This window comes from Globicephala melas, chromosome 5 (genome assembly GCF_963455315.2).
Source record: "Globicephala melas chromosome 5, mGloMel1.2, whole genome shotgun sequence".
In the NCBI taxonomy this organism is placed as follows: domain Eukaryota; kingdom Metazoa; phylum Chordata; class Mammalia; order Artiodactyla; family Delphinidae; genus Globicephala; species Globicephala melas.
The window spans coordinates 137,183,651-137,204,372 of record NC_083318.1 but is presented as its reverse complement, the minus strand read 5'-3'; the positions used below and the strand labels follow the sequence as shown (position 1 = coordinate 137,204,372).

The following is a 20,722-nucleotide window of genomic DNA, read 5'->3' as shown; positions in this document are numbered from 1 at the left end:
AAGATACAATGAGTGTCTCCCTCTGGGGTGGAAGACAGATTTGTTTCCTGACCAGGATAATAAAGATAATGTCTCCTTCTGGGGCAAATGTTGGGCAGTTGTGTCAGCAGCCTCTTATAAGACTGGAGGTCTCCTCAGTAGGTAGAAAACCCCACTGGGTGTAGCGTTCAGTGGGGCGACTCCCCATCGCCCCAGTGGGACCTGAGGGCAGAGGAACATGAGTGATGAAGTCATTTGTCACTGATCCGGGAGGCTCTTGTCTTCTGCTATAGCATCTATGGCTGGCTAACTTGTTAACTTGCAAGCAGGGTAAGACCTCAGACCCCTCACAGTTCTTGACAGGAACTTCTTTATGCCTTAGTTTCCCTACCTGTACAATGGAGAGAGGGCACTTACCTCAGAGAGATAGTGTGCTAATTAAATGGGATAATGAGGCTATACATATACGGAGCCCAGCCTGAGTCTCACAGCTGCCCTTTTCATCAGTATTTGGCGGCTCCTTGCCAAACCAAGTGGCCTGCTCTCGGCTCAGTTCTCACTGGTGGCTCTGAGGCACGGACACCAGAGATCATCTCTTCTTCTCGAAGTTCCTCAACCCCAACCTGCACTAAATTGGTTTTCTTCCTATGTTTCTGTAGAAAGGCAGTCCTAAATTGCCACAAATATACGAATTAACAATACAAAAACAGAAAACCAGTTTTTCTAAGGTGGAAGAAGGGGAAGACAGTAATTGGAATGAGGGGGTAGGGAGAGTCACGAGATCTTCATCACAAGGAGGTAAGAGTTATTAAAAAACCTATAAAACATCAAGTCACTCAGTTATGTAGATAGCCAATATTTATTATTCTCCAATGTCTAATCTTAATGACATATTTGCAAAGAATTACTGGAAAAAAAACCAGAGGAAATGGTGGCTGTAAGGTATGTGGCCAAGTGACCATTGAAACAGTGTGGAATAATAGAAAACAGACACTTTTACTGTCAACAGATCCCAGGATTCCAAGCCCCAGATGTTAATAGTTGTGAGAACTTGGGTGAGTTACTTAACCTCAAAAAACTTTGGTTTACTTACCTCTCAAGTCGGGTAAGACTCTCCACCTTGAAGAGCTGTTGATGGGTTATCTCAGTAAATTGCATCTATGATGGGTATGACTATTCCATGAGTAAAATACTGAAGAATTACTTATTCAGAAATTAATATGAGGGCCAAGGGACATTTCTGAATATTTCCCAAAAGGATATAATATCTCGTGATGTGGTACCAGGCTTGCCAAATACAATCTTATAGAATACCGGGCTTGCCAAATACAGCTTTATAGAACTTAAACTCTGGCTTCATAAAACCCCAAGGTACAGGAAATTCCTTAGTGGCAGACTTCTGTAACTCTGCATCAGTCTCAGATAAGCACTTACTTGATTGAACTTACCTGTAACAAGAAATCAAAGAGAGCCATCTTGGACCATTCGTGGTGATGTATTTCAGTACAGCCCCATTCAGGTTTGGGTACGCGGCCATTCTGCCAGCACTTCTGTTTCAGCAACTGCTGATAAGTTCCCCAGGTGAGCTTAACAGAAGAGTGGGTCTCATTACTCGTTGGAGATAAGGATGAGTCCCAGAGAATGAAAGGACATGGGCGGCCATCTATAGAATCCAAAAACACATACAAAAAACACTTTTAGAATGTTACTGACTCAGCGTGTCCTCTTGGATGTCATTCAGTCTTTCACAGCTTCACACTCTCATCTGTCACATGTGAGAGTTTGATTAGATGACATTTATGATCACTTTCCCTTCTGAATATTTACTATTTTTATACCTCAGTGATGCTTCCTGATAGCAGTCTTATAAGATGGAAAGTTATTGTTAGACAAGGAAAGAAAAGTTTTTTTTAAACAAGATACTTTATAGATGTGGCAGGAACAGGCCACTAACCACCAATAACTACGTCCTCTGGTTAATGTGGTTTTATTCCACATCTAAAAGCAGCCACCATGAAAAAGGAAAGAATCCAGACATTTATAACGATCTATTCAGTGTCTGAGTGGAGTGGCTCTCTATTTGTAATAACAACCGTCTGATTTTCCGAGGCCATATTATGATGTCAGGAAGAAAAAGAATTTTTAGAAGTTGCAAATTTAAAAGTGAAATTGTATGTTTCGCACCAGTCACTATAATCTCCAAAGAAAGGAAAAGGGAGCAAGAGGGGTTTTTTTGTTTGTTTGTTTTTCTGATAGAAACAACAGCACTTCTGGTAATGGGTCATTTATTCACATAAAACCTCACAAAGTATATTTAAGTAAATGTCATTTCTTCAACTTCCTGTGCATAGAATAGTTTTTCAAAAAAAATCTGTCACTCGAATGTTTTTGTCTCATTCTTGATAGTTTAGAAATTTCCTTGGTGAACTGTACATCAAATGACACTGTAAGCTTAAAGCCAAAGCTTCCCTCTCAAGCTCCCATGTCTGTCAAATAAAGTCACTGAAAGATGATGAAGAGCAGCTTTGCTTGTAACTTAAAAATCAGAATGATCTCTTGGGGGAAAAAAAAATGACTAAGTCACAAAAGTCTGAAAAATCCCATTTAACTCATGCTTAACAGGCCTGGGCATTCGAATCCTCTGAAACTATGGCTGGAATGTCAAGACACATCACAGGCATTTTTAAAGCTCTTTCAAATGACCTGAGAGGTTCTCAATCTATAACTGTTTTTTGTTAAAGACTTTTATTTTCCCACCTTGCTTATTTGCCTTCACGTAGAGCTCTAATCTCTGGTCTTTAACGCAAGGACAGTCACTCCTCTAACCACTCCTGAATGTGGTGTTACAATGACCTTAATAATATTAATAGCATTCACTTACTCATTCTAATCACCTACATTCCAGTTTTGTTCAAAAGAAAAATCTTTCTCCTTTTAGCCTTGAAATTTAGGCCAGGGCCAGTAGCAAGTCGTTTAGATTGTGGAAAATAGGCCACGGTCACTGGTGTACAATTGAAAGAAAAATAGACAAAGAAACATGAACCATATATAAAGAACTTAATCGTTATCTCTCTCCTTTTTATTTCCTTTTACTGTACTAAATGATTTGGGGCTGCTGGGACCCAATTATCTTCTTAGGTATTAGATAAATATAATGTTAAATGTATATGCTCCAAATACTATGCCAATTTAAAAAATAATAATAATAAATTCTAGGTAAAAACAGGCCATCATGTAGTGGGAGACACACATAAACCAGTGTAACCAAATACATGTAAGAGACACAACACAGCTTTCAAAGATGTGGGCACTTCAGACTTCTAAATATCAACACCAAGAGGCTCTATCACTCAGTGTCTTTGGAACAAACTGATACACAGCTAGCACTTCGCATTCTCAGGGCTGGGAAGTATTCAAAGGGAGTTGAAAAACACTGAAATTCAACAACACAAATCAATACACAAGACAGACAAAGCGCCAGTTTCCTCAGTACACAAGGCCCTCAGAGAAATGAGGAAATTATGCACATAAACAATTGAAACAGTTAACTTCTGTGCTGTTTTTCCTTCCCTTTAGAAACATTTGTTTCATATTTTAAAAGTAATTAAGAGTAAATCTACTCATTTTAGGAAATATAACATTAAAATGTATAGCTAAAAGATGACATGATACTATATATAGGAAACACTAAAGTCTCCACCAAAAAAACTATTGGAACTAATAAATGAATTCAGTAAAGTTGCAGGATATAAGATTAATATACAGATATCTGTTGCTTTTCTATACACTGAAAATGAACTCTCAGAAAGAGAAATTAAGGAAACAATCACATTTACAATCATATAAAAAAGAATAAAATATCTAGGAATAAACTTAACAAAGGAGGTAAAAGACCTATTTGCTGAAAACTATAAGACATTGAGGAAGGAATTTGGAAAATATACAAAGAAATGGAAAGCTATCCCATGCTCTTGGATTGGAAGGATTAATATTGTTAAAAATGGCCATACTACCCAAAGTCATCTACAGAGTTAATGCAATCTCTATCAAAATACCCATGACACTTTTCACCAAACTAGAACAAATAATCCTAAAATTTATATGAAACCACAAAAGACCCCAAATTGCCAAAGCAATCCTGAGAAAAAAAGAAGGGAGCTGAAGGAATCACGACCCCTGACTTCAGACAATACTGCAAAGCTACAATAATCAAAACAGCATGGTACTGGCACAAAAACAGACACATATATCAATGGGAACAGAATAGAGAGCCCAGAAATAAACCCACACACCTTTGGTCAATTAATCTACAGCAAAGGAGGCAAGAAAATACAATGGAGAAAAGACAGTCTCTTCAATAACTGGTGCTGGGAAAACTAGACAGCTACATGTAAAAGAATGAGATTAGACATTTCCTTACATCATGTACAAAAATAAACTCAAAATGCATTAAAGACCTAAATGTAAGACCTGAAACCATAAAACTCCTAGAAGAGAACGCGGGCAGAACACTCTTTGACATAAATTGTAGCAATATTTTTTAAATCTGTCTTCTAAGGCAAAAGAAATAAAAGCAAAAATAAACAAATGGGACCTAATTAAACTTGAAAGATTTTACACAGCAAAGGAAGCCATAAAGTAAATGGAAAGACAACCTACTACATGGAAGAAAATACTTGCCAATTATATGTTTGACAAGGGGTAAATATCCAACATATATAAATAGCTCATACAACTCAATATAAAAAAAACACAAAGATCACTTAAAAAATGGGCAGAAGACCTGAATAGACATTTTTCAAAAGAAGACTTACACACAGCCAACAGGTCATGAAATGATGCTCAACCTTGCTAATTTTCAGAGAAATGCAAATCAAACCACAGTGAGATATCAACTCATACCTGTCAGAATGGCCAACAACAAAAAGACTACAAATAACAAATGTTGGTGAGGATGTAGAGAAAAGGGAGCCCTCCTCCACAGTTGGTGGGACTGTAAATCGGTGCAGCCACTATGGAGAACAGTATGGAGTTTCCTTAAAAAGCTAAAAACAGAGCTACTATGTGACCCAGCAACTCCACTTCTGGGTATATTCCAAAGAAAACAAAAACACTAATTCTAAAAGATACATGCACCCCAATGTTCATTGTAGCATTATTTACAATAGCCAAGATATGGAAGCAACCTATGTGTTCATCAACAGATGAATGGTTAAAGAAGATGTGGTATATGTACACAATGGAATATTACTCAGCCATAAAAAAGAAGGAGATTTTGCCATTTGCAACAACACGGATGGACCTAGAGAGTATGATGCTTAGTGAAATAAGGCAGACAGAGAAAGACAAATATTCTATGTTACATCACTTATATGTGGAATCTAAAAATATAAAACAAACTAATGTATATAACAGAACAGAAACAGATTCACAGATACAGGTAAAAAAAACTAGTGGTTACCAGTGGGGAGAGGGAAGTGGGGAGGGGTGAGATACAGGCTATAGGATTAAGAGTCACAAACTACTGTGTATAAAACAAATAAACAACAAAGATATACAGTACAGGAAAATATATCTGTGATTTTTAATAACTTTAAATGGAATGTAAAACTACAGAAATATTGAATCACTATGTTGTACCTGAAACTAATAAAATATTGTAATCCACTCTACTTCAGTACAAAAAACAAATAAACAAACATAAAAAACTGTCTAGCCTAGAAAACAGCGATCATCTACAATCTCCTACCCTAGTAACCGGTTCTGTTATTTGTATATTTACATCTGGTATTTTCCCATCCCTTTCTTTCACACATGAAAAAGTAAATTGTTTTTAGCAATTTAAGGAGTAGAGCTTACGGTTAGAGTTCAGACTCTAGAACACAACAGACCTTTTGAATTCTGATCCTACTACTTCTTAGCTTTGTAACATTGGACAAGTTATATAACCTTTTCAAACCTCACTTTCATCCTCTGTAAAGTGTGGGCAATACTGTACCTTCCAAAACAAACTCTGTTAAACAGGATCATACGTTTAAAGTTCTCAGCCTCAGCCTAACATATATGCATATCCTGGAAAGGTTTTGCTATGACTATTTTTATATGCATGCATTATACAATCACATAATTCATCAGCCTTCTAGCCCTTATTTGTTTATTGAACATCTACTATGTCTCAAGCACTATTCTAGGCCTAAAGCATACAGACATACATGCCAGGTTTTCAGTTGTTTGTTGTTCTGTGGGATTTTTTTGCTTTCATAGAGTTTACATTTCCAGCAGGGAAAAGAGGCAAAAATGACACAAGGGAAAATAAACTATTTGGAATCACCTTATGTATAGAGTTTATCATAATTGTTTCACTAAATGTTACATTGCAAACATTTCTCTTACACTTAAATATTCTTAAACAGTCACTTTAACTGTGATACAATAATGTAGCCCAGTGGTCAGCAAACTTGGTCAAGGGCAGACGGTGAGTATTTCAGGCTTTGAGGGCCATACAATGTCAACTGGCAAGTACTCAACCCCACTGTGATACGAAAGCAGTCAAAACAAAATATAAACAAATGGTGGTGACTATGTTCCAATAAAACTGTATTACACACCCTGGAATTTACATTTTTTGTAATTTTCAAGTGTCATAGTAGTATTATTGTTATTTGGATATTTTTTTCAACCATTTAAAATTGTGGAAGCCATTGGTAGCTCAGGGACCACACAAAACCCACAGACTGTAGTGAATCAATCCCTAATCTAGTGTATGGGTTTATTGTCTTTCATTTACCATTTCTCTCCTTTAAGTCTTAAAATTTTTTTTGAATGACACATTTTCTATTAAATGGTTCTCAAACTGCCACAGGGAGCTTTCAACGGATAGGAATAATTGGTTTTCAGTTAACATCCTCTGTTTTCCTCCACATGCATCTCCCCTCAGCAAAATATTCTGACTGCCACAGAAACACGTTCTGTCCTGCCATGCCTGGCGTCAGTCACCGCGGGGAAAGGGGCTTCCAGAGAGCAGGGTAAGAGGCAGTTCTCAGGCTGAGCCAGGCTGGATGCCCTTCCTTCCAGCCAGCAGGTCTTGCAGAGTATTTGTACACGTTGCCCAGGCTGGTTCCAGAGCTCAGAGCTGTGAGCAACGACTGTGAGGTGTATTCCACTTCGTATAAAATACGGCTGATAACAGAATTAAATGAACCTTGATAGATCTGAAGGAATGACAGAAAAATACCCTTTGAAAGCAGAAAACAGGTTAAAGCAACTTACCTGAAGTGGTTCAGAGATGAAGGGCATTCATCTCTTCACATTTGGATTTGTCAGAATGAGGCAGTACTGGGCTCTCTAGAGAAATCTTAATGGTGAAGAGAGAAAATTCTACCTGTCAGAATGGGGAGGAAGTGGGCTTTTAAAAGAAATGTGGGTGTTCATGTGAATTAACGGTTATATAACTGTCTTTTAAAACACTGAGACTTGCCAGTAAAACTTATTTTTTCCAAAATCTGAATATCTCCCCTGAATTTTGATGTTCTCCCAAGTCGTTCTTTATTCAAAAGCACAAAGAAGACATTCTTGTGAGAAGACAAATGTGAAAATCCACTAAGAATGAATGCTCTACACAACCTCCTCTGCCCTGGTTTATCAGGAGCCCTTCACCTTGAACCAGTGACCAGTTTTGCTGAACTACAGGGGGAGTTATCAGTGAATGTCTGCATCTATCACTGGGCAAAACCAAGTAGAAACATCCTGAGCTCTGAAATCACAAGCCTATTTTATCACATGGGCCAAGTTCCAAGCTTCTCGTGAACAAGACAAAAAAGAAAGTGACAGTTCAGCTCAGAGACCTTCATTAAAAATAACTCCAAAACCCTCTAAAGAAAACAAAGACCGGCCAAACAAAGGTGAGGCTCACCTTTGTTATGGGAAACAAATTGTCATGTTCCATTGCAACTTCCAATGCATTGCAGGAAAACTTGAATGCTGCGGCTCTCTAATCTAAAAGCAAGTGTTGATGCGGGCGCACCTCCGCTGAGCAGGTAGCAGGTGTCTGGTTGTTAATGATTCCTTAAGTACTATCTGCTCTATTTTTCTACTGTGCCTCTCACAGTAGGGTTCTTGCGATTGAAAGTGGAAAAAGCAGGTAAGATCTCTTGGTTTAGGGATGGCGAATGTGGACAAGTCAGTCAATGTGAGGGAGGGTGAAATAGGATTCTGTGACAGTCTGGCCGGGGAGGAAATGTGGAGGATAAGATGCTTTTAAACATTGTTAATTCACTTATTCCCAAAGCACATATGTACCATTGTCCCCCACTATCTGGACGCATTTGGTTCCTGTGTTTGGGATAGAAAGAATTCAGAGTGAGGCATACCAGAAACAGAGGCCCTGCAAAATCCCAGTCCCAGGCAAGGCCTGGGCCACAGCTGGGAGTTTAGTGGAAGCAGACAAGCACGCGTGTAAGGACGATCAGGTTGCGTGTCTGCCAGTTGAAGAGTGTTTTAAAGGGACCAAGTGAAGGAAGGACTAAAATAAAGGCTGAGCTCTCAGAGCCAAGCCAAGCAACGAAGAACTGCCGGGCCCCAGCACAGCGAAATGAGCAGCTCTGGCCATTAACAAGGAGAAGAGCCATGTCTGAAGAGGAGCTGAGTGCGTGGGTGGGAAACCAAGTCACGAGTGTTGATCCTACACTTGACGCTGCATCTCTGGTCTCCACAGGACTCAAGCCCAGTCCTCCAGCCACCCTGACTGAGGCAACGGGCTCCCCAAGGCGTGAAAAGTGTGAGATCCAGAGACGCTGAAAATACGGCACTGTCAGATATTAGAAAGAATCAACCTCTATTAGGTTTTAAAAGGGGAAGGTGGCAGAGACACAGAATTCCATAGATTTTACACGTGTAGGTTCCATGCAGCCAACCAAATCCTCGATACAGGGGCTTGTCTTAGGAATCCAATTTCTGGGTGATTTAGAAAACCGTTCTTTCAACAAAAATAGAAATGTATTTAGTTACTTTCCTAACTGTTTCACTAACTGGTTTTCTCGAGGTTGGACTGAGTTAAAATAATCTCCACGTTTCCTCAAGCGTTAGCTAAGCATGAAGCACTTGTGACTTCCCTCTGCCACAGACGCTTGAAACAACCCAAACCATCAGCTCTACTTTAAAAACATACGACCCAGCAATCCCTCTACTGGGTTTATACCCTGAGAAAACCATAATTCAGAAAGAGACACGTACCACAATGTTCACTGCAGCACTATTTACAATAGCCAGGACATGCAAGCAACCTAAGTGTCCATCCACAGAGGAATGGATAGAGAAGATGTGGCACATATATACAATGGAATACTACTCAGCCATAAAAAGAAACGAAATTGAGTTATTTGTAGTGAGGTGGATGGACCTAGAGACTGTCATACAGAGTGAAATAAGTCAGAAGGAGAAAAACAAATACTATATGCTAACACATATATATGAAATCTAAAAAGAAAAGGTTCTAATGAACCTAGGGGCAAGACAGGAATAAAGACGCAGATGTAGAGAATGGACTTGAGGACACGGGGAGGGGGAAGGGTAAGCTGGGACGAAGTGAGAGAGTGGCATGGACATATATACACTATCAAACGTAAAATAGCTAGCTAGTGGGAAGCAGCCGCATAGCACAGGGAGGTCAGCTCGGTGCTTTGTGACCATCTAGAAGGGTGGGAGGGAGGGTGGGGGGAGATGCAAGAGGGAGGAGATATGGAGATATATGTATATGTATAGCTGATTCACTTTGTTATAAAGCAGAAACTAACACACCATTGTAAAGCAATTATACTCCAATAAAGATGTTAAAAATAAATAAATAAAAACAAAGTGTCCTTCTTTGTTCTGAACCTTTGACTAATGGATGGGAACTTCTGCTTTCTAGGCCTGCCCTGGACTTCCGCTATAAAAATGGGAGCTCCCAGACACTTCCTGTCTCAATATTCCCTTTAGAAAAACAGGAACCGACCTTGACTTCAGAGGGTCGTGATGACGGAGTCACTGCCAAACTCCACAAACATTTTGCCAGTAAAGTCTTGGTTACATCAGGGGGACCTGGTCCTGGGCCATTTAATGCTGATTAAGGTAGATGAAGAAGCCATGAATTCCTGACTGGAGTGAGCTTCCTACGGTCGAAAGCTCATCACATCACCTCTCTTCTTCAGACCCTTCAATGATTTCCCATTATCTGCGGGATGAAGTCCATGTCCTTCCATAACATAAACCCACCCACTCTCCACCGCCAGCCCCTATTCTCCTTTTTCCAGAACGGTTTGCAGTTTCCGCGCACACACTCCCTTCACAAGCTTCTCACACATGGGTTCTCTCCACCCTTCTGTACCCACCCACAGTGACTTTGAAGAACTAGTCTGACATAACTGCTTCTAGAACCTTCTGCAGTCCCCCTACCCACCCCCCTATACACACACATCACTCTCTGTGCCTGCAGGCTTCCCTAACCATATCTCCTGGAGGTCTTTACCCTACCCGTCTTTGTTTTTTTTTTTAAACATCTTTATTGGAGTATAATTGCTTTACAGTGGTGTGTTAGTTTCTGCTGTATAACAAAGCGAATCAGCTATACGTACACATATATCCCCATATACCCTCCCTCTTGCATCTCCCTCCCACTCTCCCTATCCCACCCCTCTAGGTGGTCACAAAGCACCGAGCTGATCTCCCTGTGCTATGCAGCTGCTTCCCACTAGCTATCTCTTTTACATTTGGTGGTGTATATATGTCCATGCCACTCTCTCACTTCGTCCCAGCTTACCCTTCCCCCTCCCCGTGTCCTCAAGTCCATTCTCTACGTCTGTGTCTTTATTCCTGTCCTGCCCCTAGGTTCTTCAGAACCATTTTTTTTGTTTCTGTTTTAGATTCCATATATATGTTTTAGCATACGGTATTTGTTTCTATCTTTCTGACTTACTTCACTCTGTATGACAGACTATAGGTCCATCCACCTCACTACAAATAACTCAATTTCATTTCTTTTTATGGCTGAGTAATATTCCATTGTATATATGTGCCACATCTTCTTTATCCATTCATCTGTTGATGGACACTTAGGTTGCTTCCATGTCCTGGCTATTGGAAATAGTGCTGCAGTGAACATTGGGGTACATGACTCTTTTTGAATTATAGTTTTCTCAGGGTATATGCCCAGTAGTGGGATTGCTGGGTCATATGGTAATTCTATTTTTAGTTTTTTAAGGAACCTCCATACTGTTCCCCATAGTGGCTGTATCAATTTACATTCCCACCAACAGTGCAAGAGGGTTCCCTTTTCTCCAATAAATGCCTCTCCAGCATTTATTGTTTGTAGATTTTTTTGATGATGGCCATTCTGACCAGTGTGAGGTGATATCTCACTGTAGTTTTGATTTGCATTTCTCAAATAATTAGTGATGTCAAGCATCTTTTCATGTGACTCGTGGCCACCTGTATGTCTTCTTTGGAGAAATGTCTATTTAGGTCTTCTGCCCATTTTTTGATTGGGTTGCTTGTTCTTTTTGATACTGAGCTGCATGAGCTGTTTGTATATTTTTGAGATTAATCCCTTGTTAGTTGCTTCATTTGCAAATATTTTCTCCCATTCTGAGGGCTGTGCTTTTGTCTCGTTTATGGTTTCCTTTGCTGTGCAAAAGCTTTCAAGTTTAATTAGGTCCCATTTGTTTATTTTTGTTTTTATTTTCATTATCCTAGGAGGTGGGTCAGAAAAGATCTTACTGTGATTTATGTCAAAGAGTATTCTGCCTATGTTTTCCTCTAAGAGTTTTATAGTGTCTGGCCTTACATTTAGGTCTTTAATCCATTTTGAGTTTATTTTCATGTATGGTGTTAGGGAGTGTTCTAATTTCATTCTTTTATACGTAGCTGTCCAGTTATACCCCTGAAGCCATTGAAATGCAGTCTGGCTTTTGGCCACTCCCCAGTTCCCCCACTTTACCAAAGAAGGTATGTAGTGAGCAAACAAGACAAGAGTGAAGCCCAGCACTGCTTGGAGCCCACGCTCAGTAAACTTTTGTTCACTTATGAATGCATTTAGTTGACCAGCTCAACTTGATCACTAAAAAATGATACCCTTAGGGCTTTTCTGATAAAGAACACAATGTGCTCTCCATCCAAATTTTCAGAAACAAGACATGATTCCTATATTCCTGAGTCAATATTTTAAGAAAGTTTGCACCCATGTCCAGGACTTCTAGGATTTTGAAGTCAGTGTGTTTCCAAGTTGTGAGGGCATCTGGGTAATTCTCGTAACTCCCTGCAAAATGCCTCTGTCCTTACCTGAGAGCCTGGGACAACATGAATTGTGCAGCTGCCACTCCCCTGCTCTGGCAGCCATGCCACCCGCGTGCAGCTCACAGCACTGCTCGCATGGACTCGAGAGGAGAGAGGAAAGTACCCACTGTATTTCTCCTGCTCTATGATGAGACGAGGCAGTACAAGTCAGAGAACAGTGAGCACATTGGAATCGACACTGAATTTAAATGGAAGTGGGTGAGGGGCCTGCACTTTGTCATCCAAGCAGCCCTGACACACAGCGTTCCTGGAACGAGGCTACCTAATCCAGTCTGACAGCTCTATGGCCGTAAAGCGGCATCCTAAAAATAACGCACACATAATGCATCTCCCATGCTGGGCATGAAAAACAGTCCGATGCTTAAGTGCTACCAAAATGGTGGCCCTTGGGATTCATTTGCATCTCTGTGCAGACTGCTGGGGAGCTTGGCCAAAGTGCTCAGTGGAAGATCACGGGGGGCTGGGGTTCTTCTGCTCTCTCCATAGACATAGTCTGCTTTGTCTTGTCTTAGATACATATTTTTAAATATTTTGTTTAAAAAAGTATTTAAAGGTATCAGTATCACATAGTATCTGGTGATGTCTATCATGATTGATGATTTTTGCAACGACGGTTTGGCAGAAAACATACTAATACATTCAGTCATATTTGCATATACACGATTGTTTACGGTAAAACAAGAAAATCTGGGAAGCATTGGCTTGTATTTAAACAACAACAGCCCTTGTAGCCGTGTTCAGGGTAGTATGGCCATACTTCCTTTGAGTGAAAATATTAACAATGTTAAGTGGTTGAGTTGAAAAAAGAAGTTCAATAGAAAGGTTGGCATAATGGTAAATCAGAAATCACCATGTTAAAATTTGCACATTGTTGTCACTATCCCATGATTATATCAAGTTATATTTGAGAGGTAACGTAGGGCAAGAGAAGCAACATGAGGATACTTTAGTATCAGACAGAACTGGGTACAAATTCCACTTCCACTGCCCACTAGCTATGCGTCCTTGAGCAAATTTCACACCTCACCGAGCCTCAGGATTCCCATATATAAAGTATCAATACTATCTGCTGTGTGGAATTGTTAAGCAATGCAATAGTCAAATGACAACAAATGCAGCATAGACACGCTGTGAGGCATAATACTAGGTTCTTTATAAGTTTACAACTGAAAAATACATCATTATTGCAAACATGGATTTCTTTACAAGGCCTTTGATGCTATATTTCAATTCACTTTTGTATTTCCCACGCAGATACGCATAGGATGAGACTCTGGTCTAGTGGTCATTGCTGGATTTTGTAGGGTGGTATCCTCCTGGCCCTCCCTACCTAATTACAACCTTGTCCTTCCCCAAGTACAACCTTCCCATTTTCTGGGATATCTTTGGAGTGACACCTGTCAGAAAATGGTCCAGTATACAGTTCAGGGCCAGTAAACCTGCTAATTTCATATATATATTTTTGGATTCAAGGGGAGTCATCTAGAATTCAAGTTATACGACCAAGAACCTGTCCCAGAGGAACCTGAGCTAGTGGCTCTGGGCCGATAGGATCACCTGTGTCAGTTTTACAAACAAACAAACAAATAAATACCTGAAGATGAGCTTTATCATTGGGACCTTTTGTCTTTGGACTGGATGAACAGAAAGTTCATCTGAGAGGCTGAGGCAGACATATCATTCAGTCACAGCCTCTGACACTCTTTTACATCTCCCTTTGCATCATATGTCTCCTTTTTACAGCCAGGTAATTTACCTGACTTTCAGCAAAGGTATTTAATTACACTGGGCCTCTACTTACACATCCACAAAAGGCCTCTCGTAGAGTACCCACCTTATAACAGTTTAGGAGGATTTATTGAGATAATAGGTGCATGGTACTTAAAAGAGTGCCAGTATATGGTAACATTCAATATTACTCTTGCTCTGGTTACGGTTGTTGTCTCCTTGAGAAACAAGAGGTTCCCATAGCCCATATCTGTGCAGCAGTACACAAGTCATCAATGTCTAGTTGTGTTAGATAATCAGGTATACAGATAGGTCGTGGTGATGGAGAAAGAAGACACACCTTCAGGACCCCCAAAAGGATTTGGTGAGGAAAGCAGACTGATAAAGAGGAAAGTCTTGGAAGTTACAAGCCAAGGGCTTGAATTCTTTCTGGACAATTAACTCATTGTACAACCTTGAGCTGCCTTCTTCTTATCTTTCTTTCTTCTCAAAATTGAGGTAGGAAAGTATCTCCTGCATAGGTTTCTTTGAAAGATTAACTGCGATAAGCCAAACATCTATATTCGACTCACAAGAGACTAGCGATGTTCTTGGTACTAAGCATGAATTTATTTTCACAAACATTCATCAAAAGTCAGAGAACAGACACAACACTTAAGGCAGATTATTTACAGGACCGGCTGACTATCCACTCTCCCAGATATGAAAAGATCTCCTCCCAGACCAAGCCAGATCATCAGAGAAATGCATACCTAAGCTGAGTTCTGTTTTTCCTCCTATAGAAAACTCGTTATCAAATTACATTACAGAGTGAAGTCACAGACCATATATTGATGGTCCTCACAAGAATAAGCTCCATAAACCTTATTATTTGCATAATACAGAGGCTGCCAAGGATATTTTTCTTTCCTTTTCAATGAGTTATTTATAAGAATCTCAAGGAGAAATCCCAGCCTGGATTTGGGACTAAAATGTAGCACTTGTCCTGAGTTTTTGAAGCCAGAAGCAAGTACAGATTTACTGTTTGGAGTCAGTGAAACAGACCAAAAATGCATTCTTGCATTCATTCAAAAATATTTATTGAGCAACTACTATGTGCCAGACTCTCCACTGGGATCTGGACATTCAATGATGAACACGACAGGAAACGTCTCTGCCTTCACAGATCTAGAGCGTAGTGGGAAAGAAGAGATGATTAAATAAGCAATTATAATTATACAACAATGATACAGAATGAGCCAGAAACAGATGCTGGGTAACAAGATAAGATCTATCACCCCCTTAGGTACCTAGGGAGGTGCAAATAAAGCTAAGCTTGGACCAAGAGAAGACTAGGAGGACCCTAGAGGGAAGATCCACACATCTGTGGAAATCAAGGGAAGAAAGACACAAGTCAGGAAGAGACTAGAGGTAGGTGAGTGAAGAGAGATACCGAGAACCTAAGACTGTTAATCTCCTACCATGACCAGAACTGATCTATTTATGTACTTTGCATCAATACAATGTCTCCATGAGTAGAATTATATTGTGTAGGGTGCTCATAACTATAAATCATGTCCTAGGCTCCTGAGGAAACTGGTCTGATTTTATGACTCTCAATAACTACATTCTAGTAGAAAGTATCAAAGAGAGAATAAAGAAAGTTCCGGTATTCCTTGAGATACAGTCTTAGGTATTTAACTCATCATATTGAGAGTCATGTCAATACAGCCTTGTTGGCTTCTTTCCATCATCACTTACTTCTGCAAAGAGAGAGGAACACCAGTCTACACTGGAATTATAAAGGCCTCCTTCAAATTTAATGCAACTGCCTTCTTCATTCCCAAAGATGCTGGATATTCAGAGAACAGAATTAAATACCTAAGAGGTATCCTGACACCAAAAAGTTTAAGCCAGCAGGAGACCTAGGTTTTAGTCCTAGCCCTGTCACATGAAGAAATGATATGTATCCAGAGAAAACGCTAATTCGAAAAGATACATGCACCCCAATGTTAATTGCAGCATTATTTACAATAGCCCAGACATGGGAGCACCTAAATGCCCACTGACAGATGAATGGATAAAGAAGATGTGGTATATACACAATGGAATATTAGTCAGCCAAAAAAAGAATGAAATAATGCCATTTGCAGCAATATGGATGGACCTAGAGATTATCACAGTAAGTGAAGTAAGTCAGACAGAGAAAGACAAATATCATATGATGTCACTTATATGTGGAATCTAAAAAAATGGTACAAATGAACTTATTTACAAAACAGAAACAGACTCACAGACATAGAGAACAAACTTGGTTACCAAAGGGGAAGGGGAGGAATTAGGAATTTGGGATTAACAGATACACACTACTATATATAAAATAGATAAACGACAAGGACCTACTGAGTAGCACAGGGAACTATATTCAATATCTTGCAATAAACCATAATGGAAAAGAATCTGTAAAAGAATATATATACGTATAACTGTACACCTGAAACAACACAGCATTGTAAATCAACTAGACTTCAATTAAAAAAAAGAAATGATAGGTGAGGCTTGGAGGCTATATGAGTAACTCAGTGAACATGGAACCTCATGTGCTTCGTGTAGTAACACAAACAGCAGTATTTATTGAAGATTTACTGTGTGTCAAGCACCAGGTCTACGTGTGTTCCCTGTATTAACTAGCGACAAACTCATGAGGTGGGTACTGTTGTCACTTAGAGCTGAGAACATGAGCGTTTCTGGGTCACAGGTTGGTAAATTCAAACCCAGGGGTCCAGCTCCAGAGCCCAGGCTCCTAACCACTCCTTTCCTCTCTCAACTTCCGTCCAGGAGCTCCCAGGGAAGCTGGAAAGACAGATCAGAGTACCATGCCTCAGGATACATTCAACACGCATCACCTCTTCTCAGGGCCTTTATGACATGAGTGAACGGCAAGGGAGCCTTCCAGGGGGACCCTCTGCCCTGCTTGGTCCAGGAGAGGCTCCGTGTGTGCCTGCTTCTCCATGCCCACCTGCATACTCCCTCTCTCCAGGGTGGACAGAAGTGGTAGCGTCACCTAAGCCCAATGGCTAAGAGCTGACGTTTTGAAGTTTACTGGGCCTGGGCGCAAAACCCAGCTTAACCATTAACATGAGGCCAGTTACTTTGCCTAAATAAGCCTCAGCTTCCTCATCTCCCAAGTGGAGATAAGAATCGCACCTACCTCCTAGTACTGCTGTGAGAAACACAGGAGTCAAGATGTATAGAGACTCTATGTCTCAGGCAGCATCGCACTTAGCAAATAGTGAGCACCCTCTAGAAACGAACTTGTATCACCATTTGATAGAATGTCTGAGAGGCTTCTCACATCAGCATCACACTGGTGGAAGACTTTGTGAATTTGAGGCATCGAAACACACCTGCGAATCTGCAGCGCTTAGCCACGAGCCAGGCTGAGTAGGGAATGCCAAGTCTTTCTAAATAAACCAGCGGTGCTTCAAGAAGTGCCCATTCTAAGACTAAATTATACCCCTGAAGCCATTGAAATGCAGTCTGGCTTTTGGCCACTCCCAAGGCTTTAATCCATTCCAGTCCAGACTCCATGGGAACTGGGCTGAAATGCTATGTTTTGTAAGGAAATAGCCTTTGAGCTTATAATCTCTTTGGGGTCCATTTTAGCCTCTTGGACCAGCCTGGGTTCAGAGTGGCAACTTCTGGAATCACTCTGCTTTCAAACACAGCCAAGGACCCACCCTACTTTGTGTTGGAACGCTGGAATAGCCTCAGGATTCAGAGAAAATCCTTTCTGTGGCATGAGCACTGTCACACGCCAGCCCTGACGCCTGCAGCTGAATCGGCAGGCTGCACACCCCGGAACCTGCCACGATGTTTGTCACCTGACGGCATCTCTCGGCACTCAGGCTCAATAAACCATAGTCATGGACTTGGAGAAACCACGTGGCTGGTCGGTATATACACTGAACAAATCACCTCTTTTGGCCTCATTTTCTTTGTAAACTAAAGCGGTCACGTCCATCGTGAAAGATGAAGGGGTTGAATCTAACATGGTCTGGCTCTGGGCCTCTTAAAAAGATTCCATCTGCCGAAGAAAGATAACCCTCTTTGCCTTTATTTTTAAAAACCTCCAGTGCGCAGGATTCTACTTACTTCCATACAAACCCAGTTACTAATATGCCTGACTGTCAGCAAGCTCTCTGCCTCCACCCCGGCTCTCTCTCCTGATCACACAATTGCCGCTGGCTTTCATCAGGTGTAATACGCCTTCGGGAAGCGCGGCGAGGGAAACGGAGAGCAGAGATTGCACAGCGGGGCTTCTCGCGCGTGTGCAGCACAGCATCGCCCGCGCACTCTCGTGTCCTCCCAAAGCTGAGAAAATCGAGGATGCCAAGCGTATGGAAAGACGTGCTGCTGCTGTCCAAATGGGAAAGGCGGGCGGAGAAAATCATTTAGAAAAAGAGGCTGAGGGAAAAGAGAAAATCAAGCCCAATGCAACAGCTGCAAACAAGAAGCCCGGGAAACGGTTACCTTGGATGAACTCGGATTTCCTGCTCACAGAAGGCAGGGTCCGGTTGAGTCCCAGGATCCTGTCCAGGTGGAAGGCAAACACCTCGCTCATGTCCAGAGGCTGCTTGAGCAGCCCGCAGGGGCTGGGGCCGCAGGCGGGCCCCGCGGGCCGGCCGGTCCCCTGCAACACCAGCAGGCGCGCTCTGCTCCTGGGCCAGGCCGGCTGGAGACCCGCCACCGTGCCGTCGGCCAGCAGGCGCATCCGGCCGATGTCTTCTCCGCTCAGCCACGACGGGGCGCTCTCGCTGTAGATCCTGATGTTGCTTCCCTCGGCCCGGGGCAGCTGCACATCTGCGTCCCCACCTTGCGCTCCCACACCCTGCATCCACCCCCAGGGTCGCTCCCCAGCCTTGGCCAGGTTTCCTCCCCGGACGTGCCCGGGCACTTCAGCATCAGCTGCCCTTGCAGCTTCCTGAGGCCGAAGGGACGGTCCGACCAAAGTCCCGGGTCCCGGGGCCTGAGAAGCCACCGCATACTTCTTCCTGCGCTTGGGTTTCACGGTGCCACGGATGCTGGCGGGCTTGCTGCGCTTGGAGCGCAAGGTGATGTACACCACGTTGGGCTGCAGCGTGGTCCCATTGCCCTGGGACTCGGGAGGGGCCAGCGTGCCGTCCAGGGGTATCTCAGGGAAGGGGGCCTCGGCGGTGGCTCGGCTCCAGTGCGGCCCCTTGCGCGCGCGCCCTCCGTTCGGGGCAGAGGCGCGCCCCACCTGGCTCACCAGGAAGCCCAGGTAGATGGCGCAGGCCGTACCCAGCAGGAGGTTCCTCCTGGTCCTGGGGCGCCGGCTGCTCCAGAGTTTCCGCACCCTCGGGACGCACAGGGAGGAGAGGAACCAGTTTATGAGTTGCCCTGGCTTGTCCGGACAGCTCATTTCTGAGCTTCGTCCACATGCTGCACAGAGTTTAAAGTCTGCCGTTGGCTCCTTCTGGCATGATGCATGGTTTGCTGAACGCAGCTGTCGCCTCCACTCAGGTGTCTACGTGGTCTCCAGTGGGTCGAGGAGGAAGTTAAGGGCTGGTGATGGAGCCGGGCAGGCTTCTGACACTGGCCACAACAGACCTTCTAAACCCCGACAGCCTCCCCGAGGAGAAGTCTGGCTAGTTCCTGGGAATGAATGGAAAACAGAGCGAACTGAGTCACAGTCTCAAACTCGGTCAGTTCCTCCACAAGAGGAAAGAAAAACGCGGAACCTTTTCCTTTCATCACTATCACCACGAAATGATTTTTTAAGTGAGGTTTAAAAAAAAGTAGAAACAAGATAGATGTATAGATTTGATATTCAGTTTCAATTAGTGAAAACCAACCACCAAAATCCAAGACTATTTTATAACTTGTAGCTAGAGTCATTTAATTTGATCCTGAAGGAAAAGCATTAAAATTGGACAAATCCAGGCTTATCGTTTTGAAATTCAGAAATAATTTAAGAAAAGTAACCACAGGTTTTAGAAATCTGTAGCTATCTCCTATTTATTTTTAAAAGTCCTGCTTTAACTAGTTGGACGGAAGCACCAAGTATTAGCATTCAAATTCAGAAACATATTCTCTTAATCGTATGGTACAGTCTTTTCTTCATAATATATTCCATTATCGTACTTTAAGGGTTATCATAATATAAAGGCATACATGCCCATGTATCTCGGAAGCAATTACATTTATTCAGTCACACACACACACACACACACACAAACACACACACACGTAAACACAAAACACACATCTAACTGTTCTTTATTCCTTTTCTTTTCACCAAAGTCAGCTGAAAGAAGAGAACCAAAAGCCCTCTAGCTCTACTTTTTCACACTATTAAAAAGAAGAACTGGTAAAAAGCAACCTTACTTACACAGCTGGCCCCGTGCTTGGCCCCAGGAAGAATGCAATCCCTGACTCTAATGCAAAGAACTATTAAAGGCTGAGGCATGTAAGTAGAACATATTTCATGGTCGAGAGTGTTCCACATTTCAAATATTTCAGCTCTGCTTTCAAAGCTCCCTTGAAAACTCCTGATTGCAAAGCAAAACGGGTACTTGTTCACTGGCTGCTGACAACCCACTTTTAAGATGTGTAAGGGTTTCTTTTTTTTTAATATTGTAAAAAATAAACTTTAATTTTAAATTCTGGAGAAAAAAAAAGCAAATGC

At 41.8% G+C, this 20,722-nt stretch overlaps 1 protein-coding gene across 4 annotated transcripts in view; it reads right to left on the bottom strand.

Moving 5' to 3' along the window:
• Nucleotides 1-20,722, bottom strand: part of GASK1B (golgi associated kinase 1B) — a 42,533-nt gene that overhangs the window by 21,554 nt on the left and 257 nt on the right. For 2 of the 4 annotated variants that reach the window (XM_060299882.1, XM_030865755.2), the window contains exons 1-3: nucleotides 20,426-20,645; nucleotides 18,547-19,689; nucleotides 1,428-1,642 (exon numbers count right to left, since the gene is read on the bottom strand). In XM_060299882.1, the coding sequence (XP_060155865.1) occupies nucleotides 1,428-1,642; nucleotides 18,547-19,456 (1,125 nt within the window). In that variant the 5' untranslated portion in view covers nucleotides 19,457-19,689; nucleotides 20,426-20,645. Of the gene's footprint in view, nucleotides 1-1,427; nucleotides 1,643-18,546; nucleotides 19,690-20,421; nucleotides 20,646-20,722 lie in introns of those variants that run through there. The other 2 variants (XM_060299884.1, XM_060299885.2) reach the window with 2 other exon arrangements.